The sequence below is a fragment of the Corvus moneduloides genome, chromosome 9 (assembly GCF_009650955.1).
Source record: "Corvus moneduloides isolate bCorMon1 chromosome 9, bCorMon1.pri, whole genome shotgun sequence".
NCBI classification, from domain to species: Eukaryota; Metazoa; Chordata; class Aves; order Passeriformes; family Corvidae; genus Corvus; species Corvus moneduloides.
Genome location: NC_045484.1, coordinates 27,642,902 through 27,662,496, shown reverse-complemented (window position 1 = coordinate 27,662,496; position 19,595 = coordinate 27,642,902). Strand labels below are relative to the sequence as shown.

At 40.7% G+C, this 19,595-nt stretch overlaps 1 protein-coding gene across 2 annotated transcripts; it reads left to right on the top strand.

The window, feature by feature from the left end:
- The first annotated feature begins 25 nt into the window (after window positions 1–25).
- Window positions 26–15,239, top strand: NDC1 (NDC1 transmembrane nucleoporin). Of its 2 annotated transcripts, none has more exons than XM_032118170.1 (18): window positions 26–108; window positions 788–908; window positions 1,821–1,922; window positions 2,121–2,295; window positions 2,746–2,884; window positions 4,302–4,410; window positions 5,252–5,303; window positions 5,935–6,067; window positions 7,556–7,648; window positions 8,881–8,962; window positions 9,789–9,944; window positions 10,900–11,154; window positions 11,291–11,409; window positions 11,634–11,684; window positions 12,108–12,171; window positions 13,007–13,107; window positions 14,001–14,161; window positions 14,988–15,239. In XM_032118170.1, the coding sequence occupies exons 3-18, from the start codon at window positions 1,871–1,873 to the stop codon at window positions 15,049–15,051; spliced, it is 1,806 nt and encodes a 601-aa protein (XP_031974061.1). In that variant the 5' UTR covers window positions 26–108; window positions 788–908; window positions 1,821–1,870; the 3' UTR covers window positions 15,052–15,239. The 2 variants fall into 2 exon arrangements, with proteins under 2 accessions (XP_031974061.1, XP_031974059.1); XM_032118168.1 differs by lacking the exon at window positions 26–108 and adding an exon at window positions 384–469.
- Window positions 15,240–19,595: the final 4,356 nt, after the last annotated feature.

Genomic DNA, 19,595 nt, shown 5'->3' with positions numbered 1-19,595 from the left:
CACAAAGCATCTTAACGCTCTAAAGCTGTGGGCGAGGGTTTGGTCCAAGGCATGGTGGAGTTGTGACAGGACTGAACCCCCTCGAGCCGCCAGCGAGGCTTTCAACGTGTTAGTAAACAGACTTAATGTGGACTAATGTGATAATTTTATTTCTTCGCCGCCCCGGGCCGCGCTCTGCCCCGTTAGACGCGGAGGCCGCCCCTGGCTCCCTCAGGCGGCCGTGGCCGCGCGGGGCACGCCGGGACTTGTAGTTCCCGGTGCGCGTGACGTCAGTGCGCACCCCCGGAGGGGCGGGGAGAGCGGCGTGCGCGCCTTCCCATTGGCTTCTGCCGGGGCGCGCGGCGGAAGTGTCGCGCGCCCGGCACGTGGGGCCGTTGGGCGGCGGCTTTGAACGGGCGGCCGGGCCGCGGCCATGGAGGCGGCAGCGGCGGCGGCGGCGGCGGGCGGGCAGCGGGCGCTGCTCCGGCAGGTCGGTCCTCGGGCTGCGCTCCCCTCAGGCTGCGCTTCCTCAGACGCTGGTCTGGCGGGTGGCGGCGCATCTCCCCCCGGTCCCGGTTCCATCACGCTGTCTCCCCGCAGGTGCTGGGCTGGCGGATGGTGTCGGTCCCCGGCCCCCTCACGCTGTCTTCCCTCAGGTTCTGGGGTGATAAGCCCTGGTCCCCTCAGCCTGTGCACCCCTCAGGCGCTAGGCTGGCGGGTCCCGGTCCCCCCTCCCGGTCCCCTCCTGTTGTCACCGTGCAGGCGCTGGGTTGGCGGGTCCTGGTCCCCTCACGCTGTGTCCCCACAGGTTCTGGGCTGGCGAGTGGCCGCCGCTGTCACCTGGTCCGTGCTGCTGCTGCCCATCTGCACCGCGGCCTTCATCGTCCTCAGCGGCCTCGACCTGTTCCACCCGGTGCGCTGGATCTCGAGTAGGTGCCCGGCCGTGTTCTCCTGGTTTTGCCCTCACGTGCTTGTGGTTTTGGGGTTTTTTTCTCCATTCTGTTGTTTTGGGCCCAGTCCCAGATAGCGGGAACTGACGGTGGCATCGTGTTACACTAGTGTTTTGAATGGTCTTTGGCCTTTGAAATGTTTCTGTGTTACAATCATAGCAGCCACGGTGCACCCTAGGCAGGAATAAGTGTTGCAAGTTCATGTGAGTATATCCCTCAGAGAAGAACAAAAACCAGGTTAAGTGCTTTAGTTATGTGTTCTGAGTACTTGGACACCCTTCTTCCTCTTCCACCCTGGGCAGCTATTGTTTCCATAAACAGCTTCAGTTTTCTCTATGGTGCACTGAATCCTAAGAGAAATTCCTGAAGCAGCCACTCTGCAGGTGAGAATAACCTTCCCCTGAGTGCCTACAATGAAAATTGAGAGGTATTTAGCTGGAAGCTCAATGCCTGTGGTCACTGAGCTGCTTCAGGCAGAGAGAATTGACTTCCTTCCTCCTTTGAAAACAGAAAAGCCCAAGAGAACCACTCTGTAAGAAATTTCTTCCCTTTTTGGTGTGGCTGGATGGCTGCAGCTTTTCTTAAATGAAGAGAAATGTGATATTTGAGCCATAGTTTAATTCACTTTGAAAAAAAAATGTTTTAAACTTCTGAGTGTTCACTTACAAGAAAATCAGCTATAAGGGTGTAAAATAGTTTCTATGGAGCTTCCATATGCTTTTGCGTAGTTGGGCAGACCTCATGTGGGATTAGAGTCCATTGACCATTACTTCTCTTTAAGCTCTTAGAGGATTATTGTCAATTGCTTACGTGCTCTTTTCTGTTACTTAATGTGTCGCTGCTGTGTTATTGCAATTTTCTGAACTATATATATATTTTTTTTTTTTTTAGATTCTTTCAATGACTTGTATACTTCCTATGTCATCTTTTGTATCTTCCTGATGTCTGTGGTGATAATAGTAATAAGCATCTTCAATGTTGAATTTTATGCAGGTGGGTTGTGTAAACTGTTGAACTGTCTTTGATACCTGTATTAAATAAGATGATCATTTACAATTTAGTGACTGATCCTGACTGTGAAAAATTCTTTGTTGACAATGGTGGGTTTTTCTCTCTCTCTCTTTTCTTTTTTTTAATGAAAGGTTTTTTTAGTAGTAAGTGAAAATGAATTTTCTGCTTTTTTTTTTACAGTTGTGCCATCAATACCATGCTCTCGATTAGCACTGATAGGAAAAATTATTCACCCTCATCAAGTCATCCATTCCTTTGTTCATGCTATCATGGGAATGCTGGTTGCTTGGTGTGCTACAGTCATGACAAAAGGCAGGTTCCAGTTTCTTGCTGTGTCCTGCACACCTTCAGAAAGGTAATTGTGTGTGTGTGTCAAAGATAAAGAAAGAACTTTTATTGTAAAAAGTATTTATTGATTGTTTCTTTCAAAAGGAATCCCTGGAATTTGGGTTTTCTCAAAAATCAGCAATTGTATGTTGATTTTCTTTATTAAAGGACAAAAAATACCCCCATTTGTAAATGTTACAGTGCACAGAGAAATAACTGGACCAGAAAAACTAAATTGCCAGGATTCTTAATGAAAAGTTGTCGCTTGAACTAAGTCTTGGTCTTGTGGTTAATGGGACATATTTCATGCATAAACCACAAAAACAGGTGGTGGGATTCCTACTTTAGCAAAAACTTACTGAGATATCATCAGATGTACTGATCAGGAAAGTAAAATCAAACTTCTGATTTGAGTTTCCTAAGGCTTGAACAGCTTTTTGTTTTGAACTCAGAATTGATTCTAAGTTTTCTATTTTAGCCTAGAAGATGCTGTTCCTCAGATGTGCCTAAATGAGTATCACCTCTTCTTTCTACTTTCTGGAGCTTTCTTGGGATACAGTTACAGTCTTTTCTATCTTATTAACAACATGAATTATTTGCCATTTCCAATCATACAGGTAAGAGGTTTAAGCACCTTTGTAGAAAGACACATAAGTGAAACAGTGAAATAGCCTGGATAATTTGAGTGTGGCAGTAGGAGTTGCCTGTGGGCAGCTGCTTTCACTGATAGATAAAGTGTACACACAGCTTTAAATGCCAGCAGGCTTCATCCTCTTCCTTCCTGCTCAGCTCCTTTTAAATGGACACAGAAATTGGGATGCTGTGACTCTTTAGCATTTAGACTACACTGCTCTGATGCGTGTTAAAAGCTGGCTGAGGTGGCAGGTGAACTACAGGACAACGTGCACAAACTGGGTATCAGTTCCTGGAACTGACAACAAGGGTCACCTAAAAGCTGAAAATCTTGACAGTTAAAAAAAAAAAAAAAAAGGCAGCATATTATCAGTCATAACTGAGCTCCAGCTGTACCAGCTCAGTTCAAGTCTAAATAGCACCTTAAATCTTGCTTAGAGCTCAATATCCAAAGCCTTTTTGTGTGCGTAGCGCTATGGAAACTGAAATTCCATTAATTCCTCTGGAGGAGTCCTGTAGAAATCTGTACCAGTGTGAAACATCATCTTAAAAATACTTCTGTTGCTGCAGCCTCACAGCAGCCATTAATTTTGCCTGATTCCCAGATTGACACAGTCCAACCAATTTGGCAAGAGTTGTCTTTAAACAAGGTTGGTCGTATTAGTGAAAAACATGTTTGCTGCATTATGCTGACCATTCAGTTCATCAGCAAACCAAGCAACATTTTGTAGCTGAAATATTAAAAAAAAAAATCTATTCCAATGTTGTTAATTCTCCTTTTTTTTGTTTTGTTTTGTTGTTTTTTGTTTTTTTTTTCTAGTGCAACTTAGTCAAATAAAAAATTAAATCACTTTGGTTACATTTGCATAGTTTCATTTTCATAGTTTCATGGCCAGCTGGGTTGCTTTTGTCATTTGGAAGCATAGAGTTCATTTATTTGGAGGAAAGCATCAGTATTATGTTGGTTTCACTGCCTGGAGGATTACTGACTCTGGAACTCAGGCTTGTCTAAATTTTCCCTGTATTTTAATTGAACATTTAGAATCTAAATGAAATCTAGTAGATTAAAGATGCCTTTTTTTTTTCTTCTTTATTTTGCATTAGACAGAGCTACTCTATTTTGTTCTCTTGTGTATGGAGTCAATCTACCCCATCTTCAATTTTCACTGCTACAACTAGGAAAAAGGATAAGAACTAGACATGAGTATAAAATATCAGGAAAGACTGGGAGCATAAATAATAAATGCAACACCTGGAATTACCTTAAATTAAGTTTTTAATTGATCTAGACTACAGGCTTCCAAGTACATTGTCCTTTTTTTGTTGTATTATTTTTATTAACTGTTTCATTGATTTGTTCTGAATGTGGAATACTAAACTATTTCTTTTGTTTGGTTTTAGCAATACAAGTATTTACGTTTCAGAAGGTCTTTGCCTCTCCTGATAAAACACAGTTGTGTGGAATCATTATATTTTGTTAGAAACTTCTGTGTCACATATTACTTTTTTGGTAAGGGCTCCTGAAATTCTCTCTCTTTAATTTGTAATTCCTGTATTTTGAAAACTTTGATCAGTCAGGCTTTGGATTGTTGCTTCCACTGCCTGGTAGTGGAAATGTAGTGTCCCAGAGCTGAACTTGACACACCAGCAGTGGGCAGGACTTCACTGTGTGTAATGTTCTCTATCTTCCCTATTTTTTAGGCAAAGATTAGCACTTTGGCTTTATTCTCAAGTGCCCTGTATATTATTTGGAGGGAGCTTGGGAAACAAAGGTAGGATGGCTCCCTCCCATAAGAAAATGGAGTTTGGTCTGTGGTGCAAAAAAAATCTCTGCTGATTAAGATAATTGCTCTAGACTTTCTAAAAATCAGGAATGCTTTGTTAGGGTTGTAATTATCCTCCTAGATGATGTCAAAATATGCAAGAATTATTATCCTTTTATTTACATCAGGGGATAAATTGGAAGTATAGTGGTTCTATATCAGATTCCATTAAGTCTTTAAAAGCACTTTGCTGCTGCCTGGGCTGTAGTGAAAATTAATATTAAATTACTATTAACCCTCTTTTGTTAGTGAGGAAACACAATTAACTCACTGCTGAGAAGCAGCAATAAAAGAGAAGGTCTACATCTCTCAGTGCATAGCTGCTGGCCTGAAGCCTTTTTTCCTTCTCTTTTTTCTATTTCTTAAAACAAAATAACCCCAAAGGCAGATTGTTTCCTTGTCCATGTGAGTTACAAGACCTGTCTCTTGTGTCTGCATGAATTCTATTTTTTTTGTCGTCTTCTTGGCCTACTGTGTGTGTGTTTTGTAGTGTTGTATTTGTTTCAGAGTTTCTTTTTGACTCCCTAGGTTATATCCCAAAGGTATGGATATGTACCACGATGGATCTCCATACAGACAGGTAGGTAGGACATTGTGCTGGAAACTTGGAATCGTGGCTGACAGCTGCCTTCCTGAGGAAATCCAGCTTGCTAGCAGGACTCAGTTCTTTGCCTCCCCACATAGAACATGGGGAGCTTTGGCCACTTCTGCAATGAATCCTAAAGGAACCAGTGTCCCCTTGTAGGAACCATCTTGTCATTAAGACAGTAATTAAGAAATTACCTGTTTTTTTTATCTCTGTAAGTCTTTAGAATATTAGAAAGGCTAATTCCTCCAAATTGCATCTATGAGTTTTATCTGATTTTCTATGGTGGGGTTTTTTTTGGTGGGGGGAATCTTTATTTTTATATGGCTGTTTTAAAATAGGGAAGCTGGAGTCTTAATATCTTAATTGACTAAAACTGTAGTCATTATTACTTATTTCATATTTCTTATTCCTTAATTTCATTAATTTTTCTTAACTTTATTTCCTCAGTTACTGAAAAATCAAAGAGCTGGTATCTTAAACACACTTAAACTTTTTTTGTAAAAAAAAAAAAAAAAGAGCAGCTTTATTTCTGCAATTGTTGCTACTTTAACAGCTTGCTACAGACATCTTTCATAATACAAATACTAAAATACTTATATCCTCTTGGTTATTTTATCTGCAGTAAATTACATCCTCTTGACACTCTGAGTGGCTTACTGGATCTCTCCTTGTTTTACCATACCTGGCTGAGTGGTGTGTTTCTCCTGATGACCTGGTACATTGCTTGGCTGCTCTTCAAAATCTATGCCACAGAGGTCAGTACTTGTGACAGTGCTCAAGTTAGAACATCAGCGTGGCACAGATGATTCTTTCATTTCAAAAGAAGTTCTACTAGGAAATAACTCACTGTGAGTTCTTGAATTTTCACAGCATGCACTACAGATAGTAACTGATAACTGAGTAGTGAAGAGAGGCCTGGCGTTAACTGCCTTTCCCTTTCTTCTCATAGCAAGACCTGTGCTCCTTACAAAAAATGTTTTGTTACTGCCACCTCCTCCTCTTACTCCTCTGCTTCTGTTTCCAGATATTTCCTTGTAAGAATAGAGAGGAAAAAATTGTTCATCTAACTTGATTTTAATTTTTTTAAATTAAAACACTACGAGACTCTTGATAAAAGAGAAGAAAAGTTAGGTTTAAATCCTGGGTCAATGTATTGGTGCAAAGTACTCATGGAATTAAACAGCAAATTCAGTGTTGGGGTGTTTAATTAGCTTTAATTAGAAAGGTGTAGTTGTTGTGACTATGTGGACAAAAGATCAACAATGAGTCAAGCATGACAACAGCTCTGAGGTGTGAGCAACCTGTCTCAGAGGATAATAACAAGCACCAGTGAACACTGTGTCAACATCTCTAATTACTATATTGCTTATGAAACTGTGGAAGACAAAAGAAACATCCATCTGTGAAAGTATGAAATGGACTTTGCCCTTTTGGCTGATGAAAAATATTTTTTTATTCACATGATTTTGTTTTTCTTAATGAGCTAAAAAGTTCATTAAGTTGCTTTTAAATATTTGCATAGTGTTAAGTGAAAAGTCAGGAAAGAAATTGTAAAATTAGGCCACATGAAGTTCATTTATTAACCTCTTGAAAGCAATTGCTACCTCAGGTTTCAATGTTGCAGTTGGAAACAGGAGAATAAGGCTATGATGTGTAAAACAAGTGCAGTAACACAAAACTAACAGGTAATCTGTTCCCAAATTGAACCATGTGAAATAGCATTAAAACAATGGAATGCTTGATACAATTCAAGCAGTGCTATTTACATTTTAAATGTTGTAGCCACAGAAATTCTATTAAAACACAGGATATGAATATCATGATGATAAAAATAAGAATTCTTCTGTTTAGAAGTGGAGCAGCACAAAAGAAGAATTTCAAAAATATTTTTTTATTTGCTAAAAGAGCCCTCAGTTCTTCACTAGAGTTGTTACCCAGGTGTAAAGACAGGCACTGCAGTTTAGGTTTCAGTCTTTTTTTGGAATATGGTGTTATTAGTTTTTCCCAGATACGTGGTTAGAGGAATTTCTTACATAAAGATGTGATGCCCCTAGCCACAAATTATATGAGCACATTTATTTGAAGATAAAGATATCTGAATTTTCTAAGATTTCTCAATTTTAAATGAAAGGAGTAAACTCTTTTTGTTTCTATGTTAGAAATTCCAGGCCAGTTTACTGGTCTTTCATAAGATTTTCTTGTGCTTCCCTCTGTATAATACAACTTTTGATGTTTGTATTTAGAGTCATCATTTTCCCATTCAACCAACATTTGCTCAGGAGACAGACCAGTGCCTGCCTAAAATCTTAAACAGCAATCCTCCCCTCCTTATAAAGGTAATTGAACTCCTACCTCTTCCCTGATAGGTGTGTACTAAAAAGATGTTTTTCAGAGCAATCAGTCCCATCTTACAGGTACCAGTTCTGTTCACTGAGGTGTTCCTTGAAAAGCTGCCTCAGAGCACTCACAGGCTGTTACACTGTATGGTGAAAATTTGTTTAGTAGTGACATCTGCTGGTGCTCACCACGGTTACTTTCAGCTGAAGATTCATTTAGTCAAAGGTAAGATCTGTGTGCAGCAGAAGTGTGATAGTGTGTACTGATGCAAAAACAGCAGCTTAGTGGCATTCAGGTTTTTGTAACTCAACTTTGAGTCTTGTCACATAAGCAGGTGTTTTCTCAAACCTTTGTACTCTCAACATCTTGTCCCTGCTAAATATATTTGAGCTCTTAACATGTGTGTTCTCTCTTGAAATTAAAAATACATCTGTATTTACGTTGGAAGTTGGGTTTCTTTTTTATAAAAGGCAATAGTAAAAAGCTACTTAGAACCTGTGAGTAAAGAAGAGGAATTTTGGTCTATGGTAGTCATTAATAGGACTTACTGATTACAATACTTAGAAATTGGAGACCTTATTTAAGAAGTAATATGTAAATAAAGATAAGAATATTCTCTTGCACATGCAAAATCTACCTTTACTGATTTTACAGATTTCTGATAAGGCTGGAGATACCTTTTTAAGCTTTGCTGCGTTATCTGAGGATAAGTGGGGAAGAGTTGACCACGAACAGTTAAAGGAACAGGAAATCTAATTTATGATCTCAGATGTGATTAAAATGTCCTATTTATAATAGGATTTGAATATTGTGAAAAATCTGGTTATTTTTAGTTTGCCACACGAATTGCTTAATCCCATGAAAAAACAGTGGTAGGTTGGTCCCATAAGGCACTGACCCTAAAGCTGTAGTTGAGATCTGGTTTGCAAAAACATTTCTCTTCTTAGACTTTTTTGTGTCTTAAGATCTTTCTGCCTGAGCTGTTAGAATAAAAAAACAGTGTTAGATCTTGAACTGCAGAGAACTGACATATCAGTAAAGCTCTTAATAGCTCAGCAGCTCCATCCAGAGTGGTTCTAGGGATCTGCCTCCATTCTCTTTCTGTTACATGGCTGGTTTTAGCCTGTGTGATCTCATTCTCTGGCAAGGATTGATTTTGTATGGATAACTACATATTTTTTAAGCATACATTGGACTTTGCATGCACTAAAACATTTTCCTTTCTTTGTAGTTTTTAGCCTTACAAGACTTGATGTTACTTTCCCAGTATTCTCCTGTTCGACGACAGGAAGTCTTTAGCCTTAGCCAGCCAGGTAATTATAAAATTTATTTTCTGTTGATTCCTTTTTTAAAATTGTCAGTCAAATGCTCTTAGAAATTATGTAATGCTGTGAGGCATGCTACCAAAGCCAGGAGCCTCTAGCCTGTGGTGCCTTTTCCAAAAGGATGCTCAATTACCTATAATCATGTTGTTTCACCTGCTAAACTCAACCAGTTCTGGTGTCTGTTGGATTTAAATGACAGCCAAAAGGAAACACAGGTTTAGGATTTTGAAAGCAGGGCCCACTTCACACCACCAGTCAGATAGTCCAGACTGGAAAATCTAACAGATATGTATGGAAGCTGAATGTTGAGGTGGGAGTGGGGGAAAATCAGGCACAAATACTGAATCACCACTGCAGCTATGAGAGCAAACAGTGGCTGTAACTTCAATTAATGTACAGCTTTTTTGCTGTTTTCAAAGATATGGCGGAGGAGGTAAATTAAAACTACTTAGACGCCTTCAGGAAGTTTTTGCACCTTACCAGAAATTCTAGTATTTGTACTATTTCAAAACTGTTTTGCCATCACCACTGATACTTGTTCATTTTAGCCATTCAGTGATTTCAGATCTGATGGGCTGAACTGCTTGTGTTTCCTGCTTGCTTAGCAGGTTTCACTGAGTTATCCATAGAATCTGTCCATGTTTTCATCTTCTCTCAGTACAAACAAGCTGTCACAGTAGAAATGGCCTGTGGCGTTTCAGAAGCTGAGTGGCCCTGTCACAGTGAAGCTCCTGCTGAGAGCACGTGGGCATTGTCAGAACAGATACAGGGAGGAGCAGCTGGGTTAAACCCTGCTCTTTGTGTGCACTGCCAGGTGGGCACCCACACAACTGGACTGCAATATCCCGGGAGTGTTTGAGTCTCCTGAGTGACCTTACCCAGAGGCTGATGGCACAGCAGGAAGCAGCAGCAGCAAATGGGAGAGCAAAGCCACCAGTGGGAGAGCTGAAGGTACCTCCACAGACTCCAGGTATGTGAGGAAATGCTCATAAAGGTCTGTAAAGCATGAAGGTACCAATAGATACCTTAGTCTCAAATTTTATGAGGAAAATGAGGCATTTCTGCAAATAAATCCAAACAAAAAAGATCTTTTTGTTGAAATAATCCCAAAATAGCTAGAAAACTTGCGGTTATCATGTTTACTGAGTTTGTTTACTTGCATGATACTATGTTCAATACAGTATTTTTTCCATACTTGCATGAATAAAAAAAGTGGTTATCACAGTTTCAGTAAGTGGTTCAACATAGCACAGGGAGAATTTAAGTCTTGCCAAGAGATGCTCTGTAAATTGCATAACTGCTCTTATGATTAGTGTAAGATGGTAAAATTAGGTTTTGTTTATGTTTGTGTGATTCACTAATATCACTGTAGAGTGAGGAGAGCCCAGTCTGACTCCTGAGCTGTGAGCAGCCTCCAGGCATTTCGAGTGTTTTACATGCCAGACTTGGGCATCATTCCTGGCAGCACAGCTGTGTTATCACAAGGCTGCCAGGTAATGGAATCCCTTAGGAGGCAGTGCCCTGGCAACAGCAGGGACTGTTGGTGTGTCACAGATGAATTTCTTCTAGTGCTGCTGATCCTTGGCTTTTGAGATGGACATGCCTTTTCTCACAAAATCAGAATAACTTTTCATTCTTCTATAGGCAGCCTTTTTTCTCGTACTTACAGGGTGTAGTAATGTTGGCTAGCAGAAGGAGTAAAAGAAGTAAATCACAAGGATCCTTCTCATCACTTGCTGGTTTTAAGCTGATGAACTTTGAAAACACTCCATGCTTATGCTGATGTGCAAGACCACAGTGCTAATCTTGACATTTAATAAAAGCTCTGATACAGAAGTTGTTGAAATAGCAATCAAATAACAAACCCATCTCCTATTTCATTGTGCCAGCCTGTTGTCTTCATGCAGTGTGTTCTTTGTCACTAGGAGCTGTTGGGATAGAAGACATGGCATTCCAGTCACAGAGGTCCAACATTGTTCTCAGAGCCTCCATGTCTCCACTGGTCAAGCCATCCCTGATGCCTGTGAAGACATCTCCTGGCTCTGATGTTGGTTCACCTTTCAGCTCCCCTGCTTTAAGTTACAAGATGGGAGTTGTGGATGTAAAGTCCCCTTGGCACGGACCAGTTCAAAGTCCCCATGTCATGAGAAGAGGACCAAAGCTGTGGACATCAGTTCCAGGTAGAGATTTTTCCACAGCACTGTCTTGAGCCTCGCAGCCATAAGCGTAGTAACAATGTCAATGGAGAGTGCATTGTGAGGATTAAAGTGGCAGCAACCAGTTTTTCTGAAGGTACTGTATTTTTTTTTCTTGCAGATCAGCAAATGAATGGTTCCCATCATGAATCCTTCCCAGTGGTCTCTGCTGCAAGAACTGGCAGTGAGGCAGTGCAGCCAAGATTTATTTACACGTGGCTTCAGAACAAGCAAGAACAGGTGGAGTAAAATTGCAGTGCACAGGGGGGTGCAGCTTAGGTGGTATCTCTCTGGAAGAATTTTCCACTTTATGGAATGAATACTTCCTTGTCCACTTAGCTTATATAACAAATCCTTCCCTCCACTCTCTATCCCTATGCTGTGTGAAGATAGTAGGGTTTAGGAGGGCCAACTGTGCATGCCTTAAATGCAGATGATGTGTTTAATCTTTTGTTTCTTTTCAGATGAAAAACTTCTTGTCCAAACGGGCACTGATAATGTATTTCTTCAGCAAGGTAAGGGTGCTCCTGTGTTTGAGACACAGGTTATGGTTCTAAAACCTGTATTTTCGTCTAAGGCTTTCCATAAGTACAACTTCTTGCTTGCTGTGAGTTTCACAGCAGGATTGTCCCATACCTGCAGAAAATAAGAATATCAATGCTTGTTTAAACTCATCTTATTAGAAACTGCATTTTGCTTAAAGCATTCTTAGCCCTTGAAAACTAGCTTGGGTATATCCTTTTCTTCCCCTTTTTTTCCTCCCCAGTTACAGCTGTAGCATTGTGGGCAGCTCCTGTCCAAAAAGAATTTTACTACTTTAGATCAGATTTTTCTGGCTATTTCCCAAGATCCTTTGGCCTTGAAAGTCTGTTCTGAAACCTGCAAGCTTGGTGATATTATTTACAAAGTGCACTTGCAACACTTTGCTTTCTCCTCAGCACCCAGAGGCCTCCATCCAGGCTGTTTTCTCTGACGCCCAAATGCACATCTGGGCTTTGGAAGGTAAGTGGTTTCCAGGTGATTCCATTCATGGAAAACTCTCTGGGCTCTGTTGTTTTATAAATGTAACAGAAAAAAATCTTTGAAATGCTTTTGATAAAAACCCAGCTGCATTTCAGACACCAACATGACTAAAGTCTAATTCACTTGTTAGTTTTGAGATCCCATGTGAGATCTCTTCCTTTATGTTCTGTACAGATTCCTAAACTTGATTTCTGGTGGTTCTCTCTCATTTGAACCTACATATCACTTTTACATTTTTTCTTGTGACAGATTTATTTTTACAGCAGCTTTTCTGACTAAAGGCTCTGCGTCTTTCTCTGTTCATCAGAGAGCTGAGGGAGATACTCAGGTAGTAACTCAGCAAATAGAAAAGATGGTCTGCAGAGAATTAGAAGAACAATGACAGTATGAAGTTACATTCTGGATTTTCTTGTTTCTTTCAAAGCCATGAGTAAATACCAGTATTGATAGAATCTTTTATTACATTTGTCTGTGCAAAGTGTATCAGTTTCCTTGGTGATGTGTTTTATGGGCAGATGTGCCATGCTGTGTCAGATTGAAGGTGATGGCTTGGGATGTACAGAGTTTGGAGATGGGAATCACACATAATTTTTGTATAATCTCTCTTGCTTTACCAACATCAAGCTATTAAACACCTGTCAAACCAGTGAGTGGTTTAGTCCTTGAGCCAGAGCTGAGGTGACTGTCAGCTGGCTGCAGCAAGTCCTGAGGAATTCCACCACACTAATGGTGTTGCCTGAAGATTCCACGATCTTTGTTATTGAATTCTCACCTTTTGAAGCATTAATTACAACAGATTTCTTTTTTTTTTAAGGTCTGTCTCACTTGGTAGCAGCCTCCTTTACTGAAGACCAATTTGGAGTTGTCCAAACTACACTGCCAGCTATCCTGAACACGTTACTGACTCTTCAGGAGGTAAAACTATTAACTTTGCCTTGCTGCAAGGCAAGTTTAGAAGAGGAGTCTTACTGATTTTATGTAATGACCTTACTGACTAGTCATAACATTGAAGTTGTTGCCACTAAAACAGCTCTTCTGCAGTTAATCTAACCAAAACAGCTGGTTGCCACTATGTACACTATGAAACAGCTGAATAAAAACCCTGTTGGTGTTTTAAAATGTAGAAGGAGAAAACGTGGAATATTTAATTTTAAATAAAGGCTACTGTGTGCTCAGTTGAAGAGTTTATTTTAGGGATGCTGCAATTCTAATACAGTATCTTTTGCAGAGTTAGAACTTAATCTTTATTTGGTTGCACATAATTCCTGGTGCAACACGGAGCACTTGGAGACATTGCAAATCTCAGGAGATAAAATCTGTGTCTCTGCTAATACTAACACACTACTCTCAAATTACTGATGTTTGTGTAATGTGTGTTTTTAAAAAATCCAGATTTATTTCCAAGGCTATGTGTGTCCTTTTAACATTACCATTTTACACTGCCCTAATGGAGATTCTTGGAAAGAATTTAGAGGTTATTAAAGTTCTTCAGTGTAAGTCATCTATTCCAAGAACAGGCACCAGCAGGGAAATAAAGCCAATACCCTTGTTTGTGAAAGAAACAAGTCATAATACAGGATAGAATTGTGTTTCTCCTTAGCTTAAGACTCAGTAACAGAGAATCTTATGTCACAGAGCCTGGTTCTGTATTCCTATTGATGGCTGGGAAGTGCTCAGTCTCCAAAACATTTTTGCTGGAATCTCTGAATTTGCACTTTGTTTTTGCTTTATTTGACACAAACATGTCACTAGTTACATTATGAAATAATTGAACATGTGATAGGAATCTGTTTGTTTTTCTCAATCAGGTTGTAGACAGACATTTCAAACTACCACATGTTTCTAGCAAACCTCCCCGGATTTCAGGGAGTCTGGTGGACACATCCTACAAAACACTACGATTTGCACTTAGAGCATCTCTGAAAACAGCCCTATACCGGATAACTACTGTCTTTGGAGAACACTTGAAGTAAGAATTTCCTCATGATTGCTTGCTTGTTAAATTTAGTCTAATTAATGTTATTTTAGGACTTGTGAAAAGGGAAGTTTTGGGGGAAAAAAATGCCTTCTGGTCATTATTATAACTTGGTATTTTAGTATTTTTTGATTTGTGGAACCTTAAAAAGTTCCTGTGTAGATATATGGTCCCCCTTAGAAATTTATTATTCATAGATTCCTAGGCAATTTTTCTTAGTGACTTTTCACGAACTCTTTAGAAGCAGTTCATGAATACCACTTGTTTAATAGATCTCAGCTGCTGAAAAGAAAATAAATCAACTAGAGACAATGGTTCTGCAGAGAGAGAATCCTGTGAAGGGTCCAAATAATGAAATTCCATTGCTGCTTGGTTGTCCAACAGCTCTTCCTCAACCACTCTCCCAGCAGGCAAACTTCCATACTTGGCCTCAGAATATGTGGGACTGAAACATCCTGTAGTATCTGCCCATCTCTCCCTCTGGGGATGAAATGTCCCTTGGTTTAGAAGTGCTCAGTATACAGAAGGGATCATTTTAAGAGGTTCTTTCTTACCTAAATCATCCTTGTAAGTTAATCAGTTGCTGTTTAAAGGTAAGGAAATGGGCAAGGGTTCCTGGTATAGGTATTTTTTAGAAGCTGTTGAGGGTAAGAATTGACAGTTTTAAGGGTTAATATACTTCTTTGTCTTGGAACATAGATGGTTTTTCATAAAATTTAGCTTCAGTGTAATTGATTTCAATGTACACTCAATTTTGGCATGAGACTTTAGTTTTGTGCTGTATTACTTTTAATGTAAAATGTTCTGCATTTGTTTCTAGTGCTGTACAAGTGGCTACAGAACACAAGAAAAGACTTCAGCAATTCCTGGAGTACAAAGAATAAATTGTGATGCAGCTACGGTTGGTTTTTTCTAGACTCTTGCTAAGAAGAAAGTGGGACTAATGAGGCTTTTTACCTTTGCTTTTTGGAAAAGCATATGGAAGTACAAGTTGCAGAACAAAACTTTTAGAACTGTAGAAGAGTTCTTATGGGTTTGAATCATCTTTGTATAATAAAACTTGTAAAATTCATCTTGCCTTCTTTTAATGTCACTTACAAATGAGAAAGTGCCAGTTCTTCTTCTAGGTAAGACTATGACATTTAAGGTTGTCAGAGTTACTTTGACACTCAGATCTTTCATTATTTTTCAGACTGTGTTCTTTCCCTACTCTCTTCTGTTAAGGGGCTGAGGAGAGATTCACGTAGATACTTAGTGCTAAGTGCTTCATAAATTTAGTCGATAACATTTTTAGATTGAGAGTGCAGTTTAAGTGTAGGAAACAGATGTGCCCAGGAGTAAAACATGCTGCTCCCTCTGTAAGCTGGAAATATTCCTTCAGAGTACAATGGGTGTGCAGAAAGGCATTATTAGCACACAAATACTGCCTGGAAAGTGAGCAGCTCAGATTTTATCTTTAAGGTGACTTAGGAAACCAAGTTCTGATCTATACAGAAACATACAGGAAACCTTACTGCATTTAGTAAAACTCCCAAATAAAGATACTGGGAATTAAAGTTTAGATCAACAGCTTTCTGTTCCGGGGGTAGGATGTTTGCAGCACATCCAAATTTTTCAAAATTATATACATTATTGGTAGCTTCTGGTGAAAAATACTACTTTTTTTAAAGCTTTTTATCTGAAAACCTGTCTAAATAATTTAAAAATTACCTACTCAATTTTTAAACAGACTCCAGTTACTGTGATACCTATAGTGAAAAACGTGTGGAATATGAAGATGAGAACAGTAAGCTAAATGGTTCTGCAAATGAATTTAGTTTGATAAGGGGAAACAAAACTCTTAATTTTCCTTCAGTGCTGTTAATCCTATGGTTTTTGTTGTGTTGGGTTTTTTGGTTTTTTTAACAGAGGACCCAAGATTTGAGGATGGCCATAGTGTTAGTTATGTTGGAGTGATGTGGCTGTGTAGTAATAGGGTGTCTGTAAGGTTTGGGTAAGAGAGAAAACCCTGAATCTCCAGTGAGACCTGCATATTGCTTTCTTCAGTACAGACAGAGGTAATTTTTTTGTAATGCAGACACTGCAGATGTTAGATTTGGTAGTGGAAATGAGAATGATATTGTTCTTTTTGCGTTGGGATGGCCCATAGCAAACATGGTAAGGTGATAGATAGCCTTTCACAATGTTTAAAGGTTAAGCTAAAGCTTCCCCTAGCTTGACTTCTACCACAGGTAGAAGCCTCTTGCCTGCCTGACTTATTAAATAATTTAATATGCATATTTTTTGGCATTGCAATGTGCACCTGGAGTTAAATGGTGCTTTAGCTGGTACCTCAGGTGTAACTGGTGACCCAAATACTGCAGATGAAAGTTTCAAATAAATTTTTCATGATTTTAAACAGATGCAGTATTTTTTTTATTTTTATTGCTGTGGTATTTTCTGCAACACTCTTGCAGCTATAAACTGCAATTTGTAAGTAAGTGTTACAGTTGTGAACAACAGGCTTAAAATGTAGATAACTTTTTGATGGCAAAGTGGCTGAGGTCTGTCCTTGTGTTGCAGCAAGGATAACATCTTACTCTAGTTTTGGCTTTGGGAATAATTCTATTCCCCTGGCAAACTGTGCTGGTATTTCAAGTCCTTTTGTATACTTTTGTCTTAACATAAAAAGAATCAGTCTGCGAAGCCTCTGTGATGTAGGGGAAGAATCTCTTGAGTTCAATTCTGCATTCTGGGTAATGAAAAAAGCCTTTTTACTGTTGGTTTCTGTAGCTGCAGCTAAACTGGATCCCTCAAGGCTGATAGTACTTCTCATCTGTTTAATCATCTCAAAGCTGAGCTGCATCTTGTTGCTGGATTGCCTGCTGCATGCACAAGTGAAACAGCATTCTGGTAACCCTGTGAACAACCTGCCTCTCCCACAGGTGAGCTGCAGTCAGGAGTACCTGAAATAATATCCACTGCAGCTGTGGAGAGGTACATGGTTGATGGTTCAGATCTGTGTTCCTGTTACAGTGGAGTAATGAAATAGAGGCTTAAGTTCTTAAGCAATCAGTTATAAATCTGAAAGAACCCTATCCTGCTTCATTTTCTGAGACACAGCTTTGAAAATTCAGACTTTGGGTGGACAAATGCAGAGGCCCTGGTCCTTGAAGCTCTTGCACACTGCTGTATCTACAGGAGCCAGGCAGGACTCGCTCCCTCAACAGGAGCACTGCCACTTTGGAGAACTGTCCCAGTGCCAGTCGCGGCTCTGGGCCTGAATGCCCCTTGAAATGAAGTGGTTTTGATTCTGTTACTGTGTGCTTTGAACAGAGGCCACATTGTGCATGCTGTGCTCGGTGTCCTGAGGCCTGCAGCAGCCATCTTCCCACCTCTCACCATGCTCCTCCAGCTCCCAGGGCAGCTAGGGCAGTGCCAGGCTCTTGCTGATGAATGTTCTGGTACCTGTTCAGTCACAGGCAAGTGGTGCAGTCTGCAGGCTCTGTGCTTGCCAGGCCTCTCCCAGCTCCTGGATGTGGCCAGCTGCGGGATGGGTGCCCTGCCTGGGGAGGGCCTGATGCACTGGGAGCATGGGTGTATGGAATCCGTAAGAGCTGGCCCCAGGAGCACACAGCCTCCTCGGCTGTGGAGGTGCCCGCCTTACACAGTGCTGTCCCCCTTCCCCATGGGATGAATGATGGCAGCTTGCAGTGCTTTCCGTGTTCAAGCAGGTGTGTTGTAGCTGCAGGGCTTCATATGCTGATGGCAGCCACGCTCCCACCACGCCCATCACCACCTCTCCACAAAGATGCAATAAAACAGTGAAGGTCTGTGTGGAATCATCACAGACACTGCAAGTTGAGAATCCTCCCCATGACCCACACACCCTCCTCCCTCTGTGGTCTTCTATATTTTCCATCACCAGTACTGTGTTAATGTATTTGCTGTGTGGATTAAATGCATTTGGGTGCTGTGGACATGCCTGGAATGTGGTTTGCCACGCTCTTGTGCTGTAAGGGGATGTAGAATGTTGCTTTCCCTTGCTGCAGACTCATGGTAGAGATTTGCATCTGGCAGATTGGCTTTGGACAAACCTGTAGAGTAAACAAATGGCACAGCTCCCTCATGTCTGAGAAAACAGCTTGAGAGAGCAAAACCTGCACCATATTCTGACTTCAGAGGACAAAAACATAACCTAGAGAAGACCTCATCTTTCTGTCCTTAAAAAAATCTTTGAGCTACAGTAGAGCTAGTCAGTTAGGAGACAGATAAACATGGTATCTCTGGAGCCTGCCATGAGAACAAAACACAAACTCAAGTGGGAATAGTTCCCTACTGGCTATGCAAGCTGATTCTTTGAATAACTGGTGATGGCACAGGAATTTCCTCCTTTTTTATTTTCCTTTTCTATCTCCCTAAAGAGTCAGTTCCTACAGTAAGAAGAATTTCAGAGAAAACTGTGGCCTAAGCACATGTATGTGCTCATGCAATCATCAAAGGAACCAGTGCTGGGTGTATTGTCAGTTCGTCTCCTGCCCCTGCCCAAAACACACAAAAAATTACAGGCTTTGCCTTTCACTTCTTGAATAACTGCTTTTAAATCTGACTCTGAAAACACAGGGCTGAGATGGGCTGTTGTATATAACTGCATCTGGTCTGAAAAGGTATGACAAGAGCTCTGGAGGGAATTTTGCAGGAATTAGGAATGGGAATATGTAGCTGCCTGTGAGTCAAAGATTGTTGAGGGTTATGTGTAAGCATCATTCTCTGCTCTTGCTCAGCAAGTTCCAGTTGTGGGCTTACTAGTGTTTGAAGTTCCAGCTCAAGAGACAGGCTGCGTGCCTACCTCCAGGGCAAGCTTTGAGCACCAGGGAGATGGGACAGCACCTCTGTAAAGCACTGGGTTCCCTGTCTGTTCACTGGCAGAGGTCATTGCTTGGAGCAGGTCCAGGCTGAAGACCTTGTCAGGGGTGGTACAAAGTTTTGGGTTGAGCACGGCTGCATCTCAAATTTGGGTACTGAGGGGCTTTTGTCTTTGCAGACACTGGCAATCAGTTCTGGGAAAGCTTTATCAGCAACCATGGTGTGTTTTAGGAAGAGAAAGTCCACTCTTGTAATTAGTGCAAGCTGAAAACTGCCAGGGAGAAATGGGTTTGTCCTCTTTGTGCTTTGCACAGACATCGTGTGCAGCACTTCAGCTCTTGACAGGTGGCCACTTTGCAAGTCTTCCAGATTCTGCATGCTCTGTTTGGGACACTAAGGGTTGAATTTAACCGATGGAACTGGAAATGAGTTTTACCATAGACAATGATGGGAAATGCTAAATAACCTGGAGCGAAGGGTGAGGGAAACAGTCGATCTTTGTCACAAGTTTAGCACTCAAACTGAAGATTTTGGCTTCTGGGCCCCTGTTGTAAAATGGTTTAGCCTATCCCCACCCTCTCTC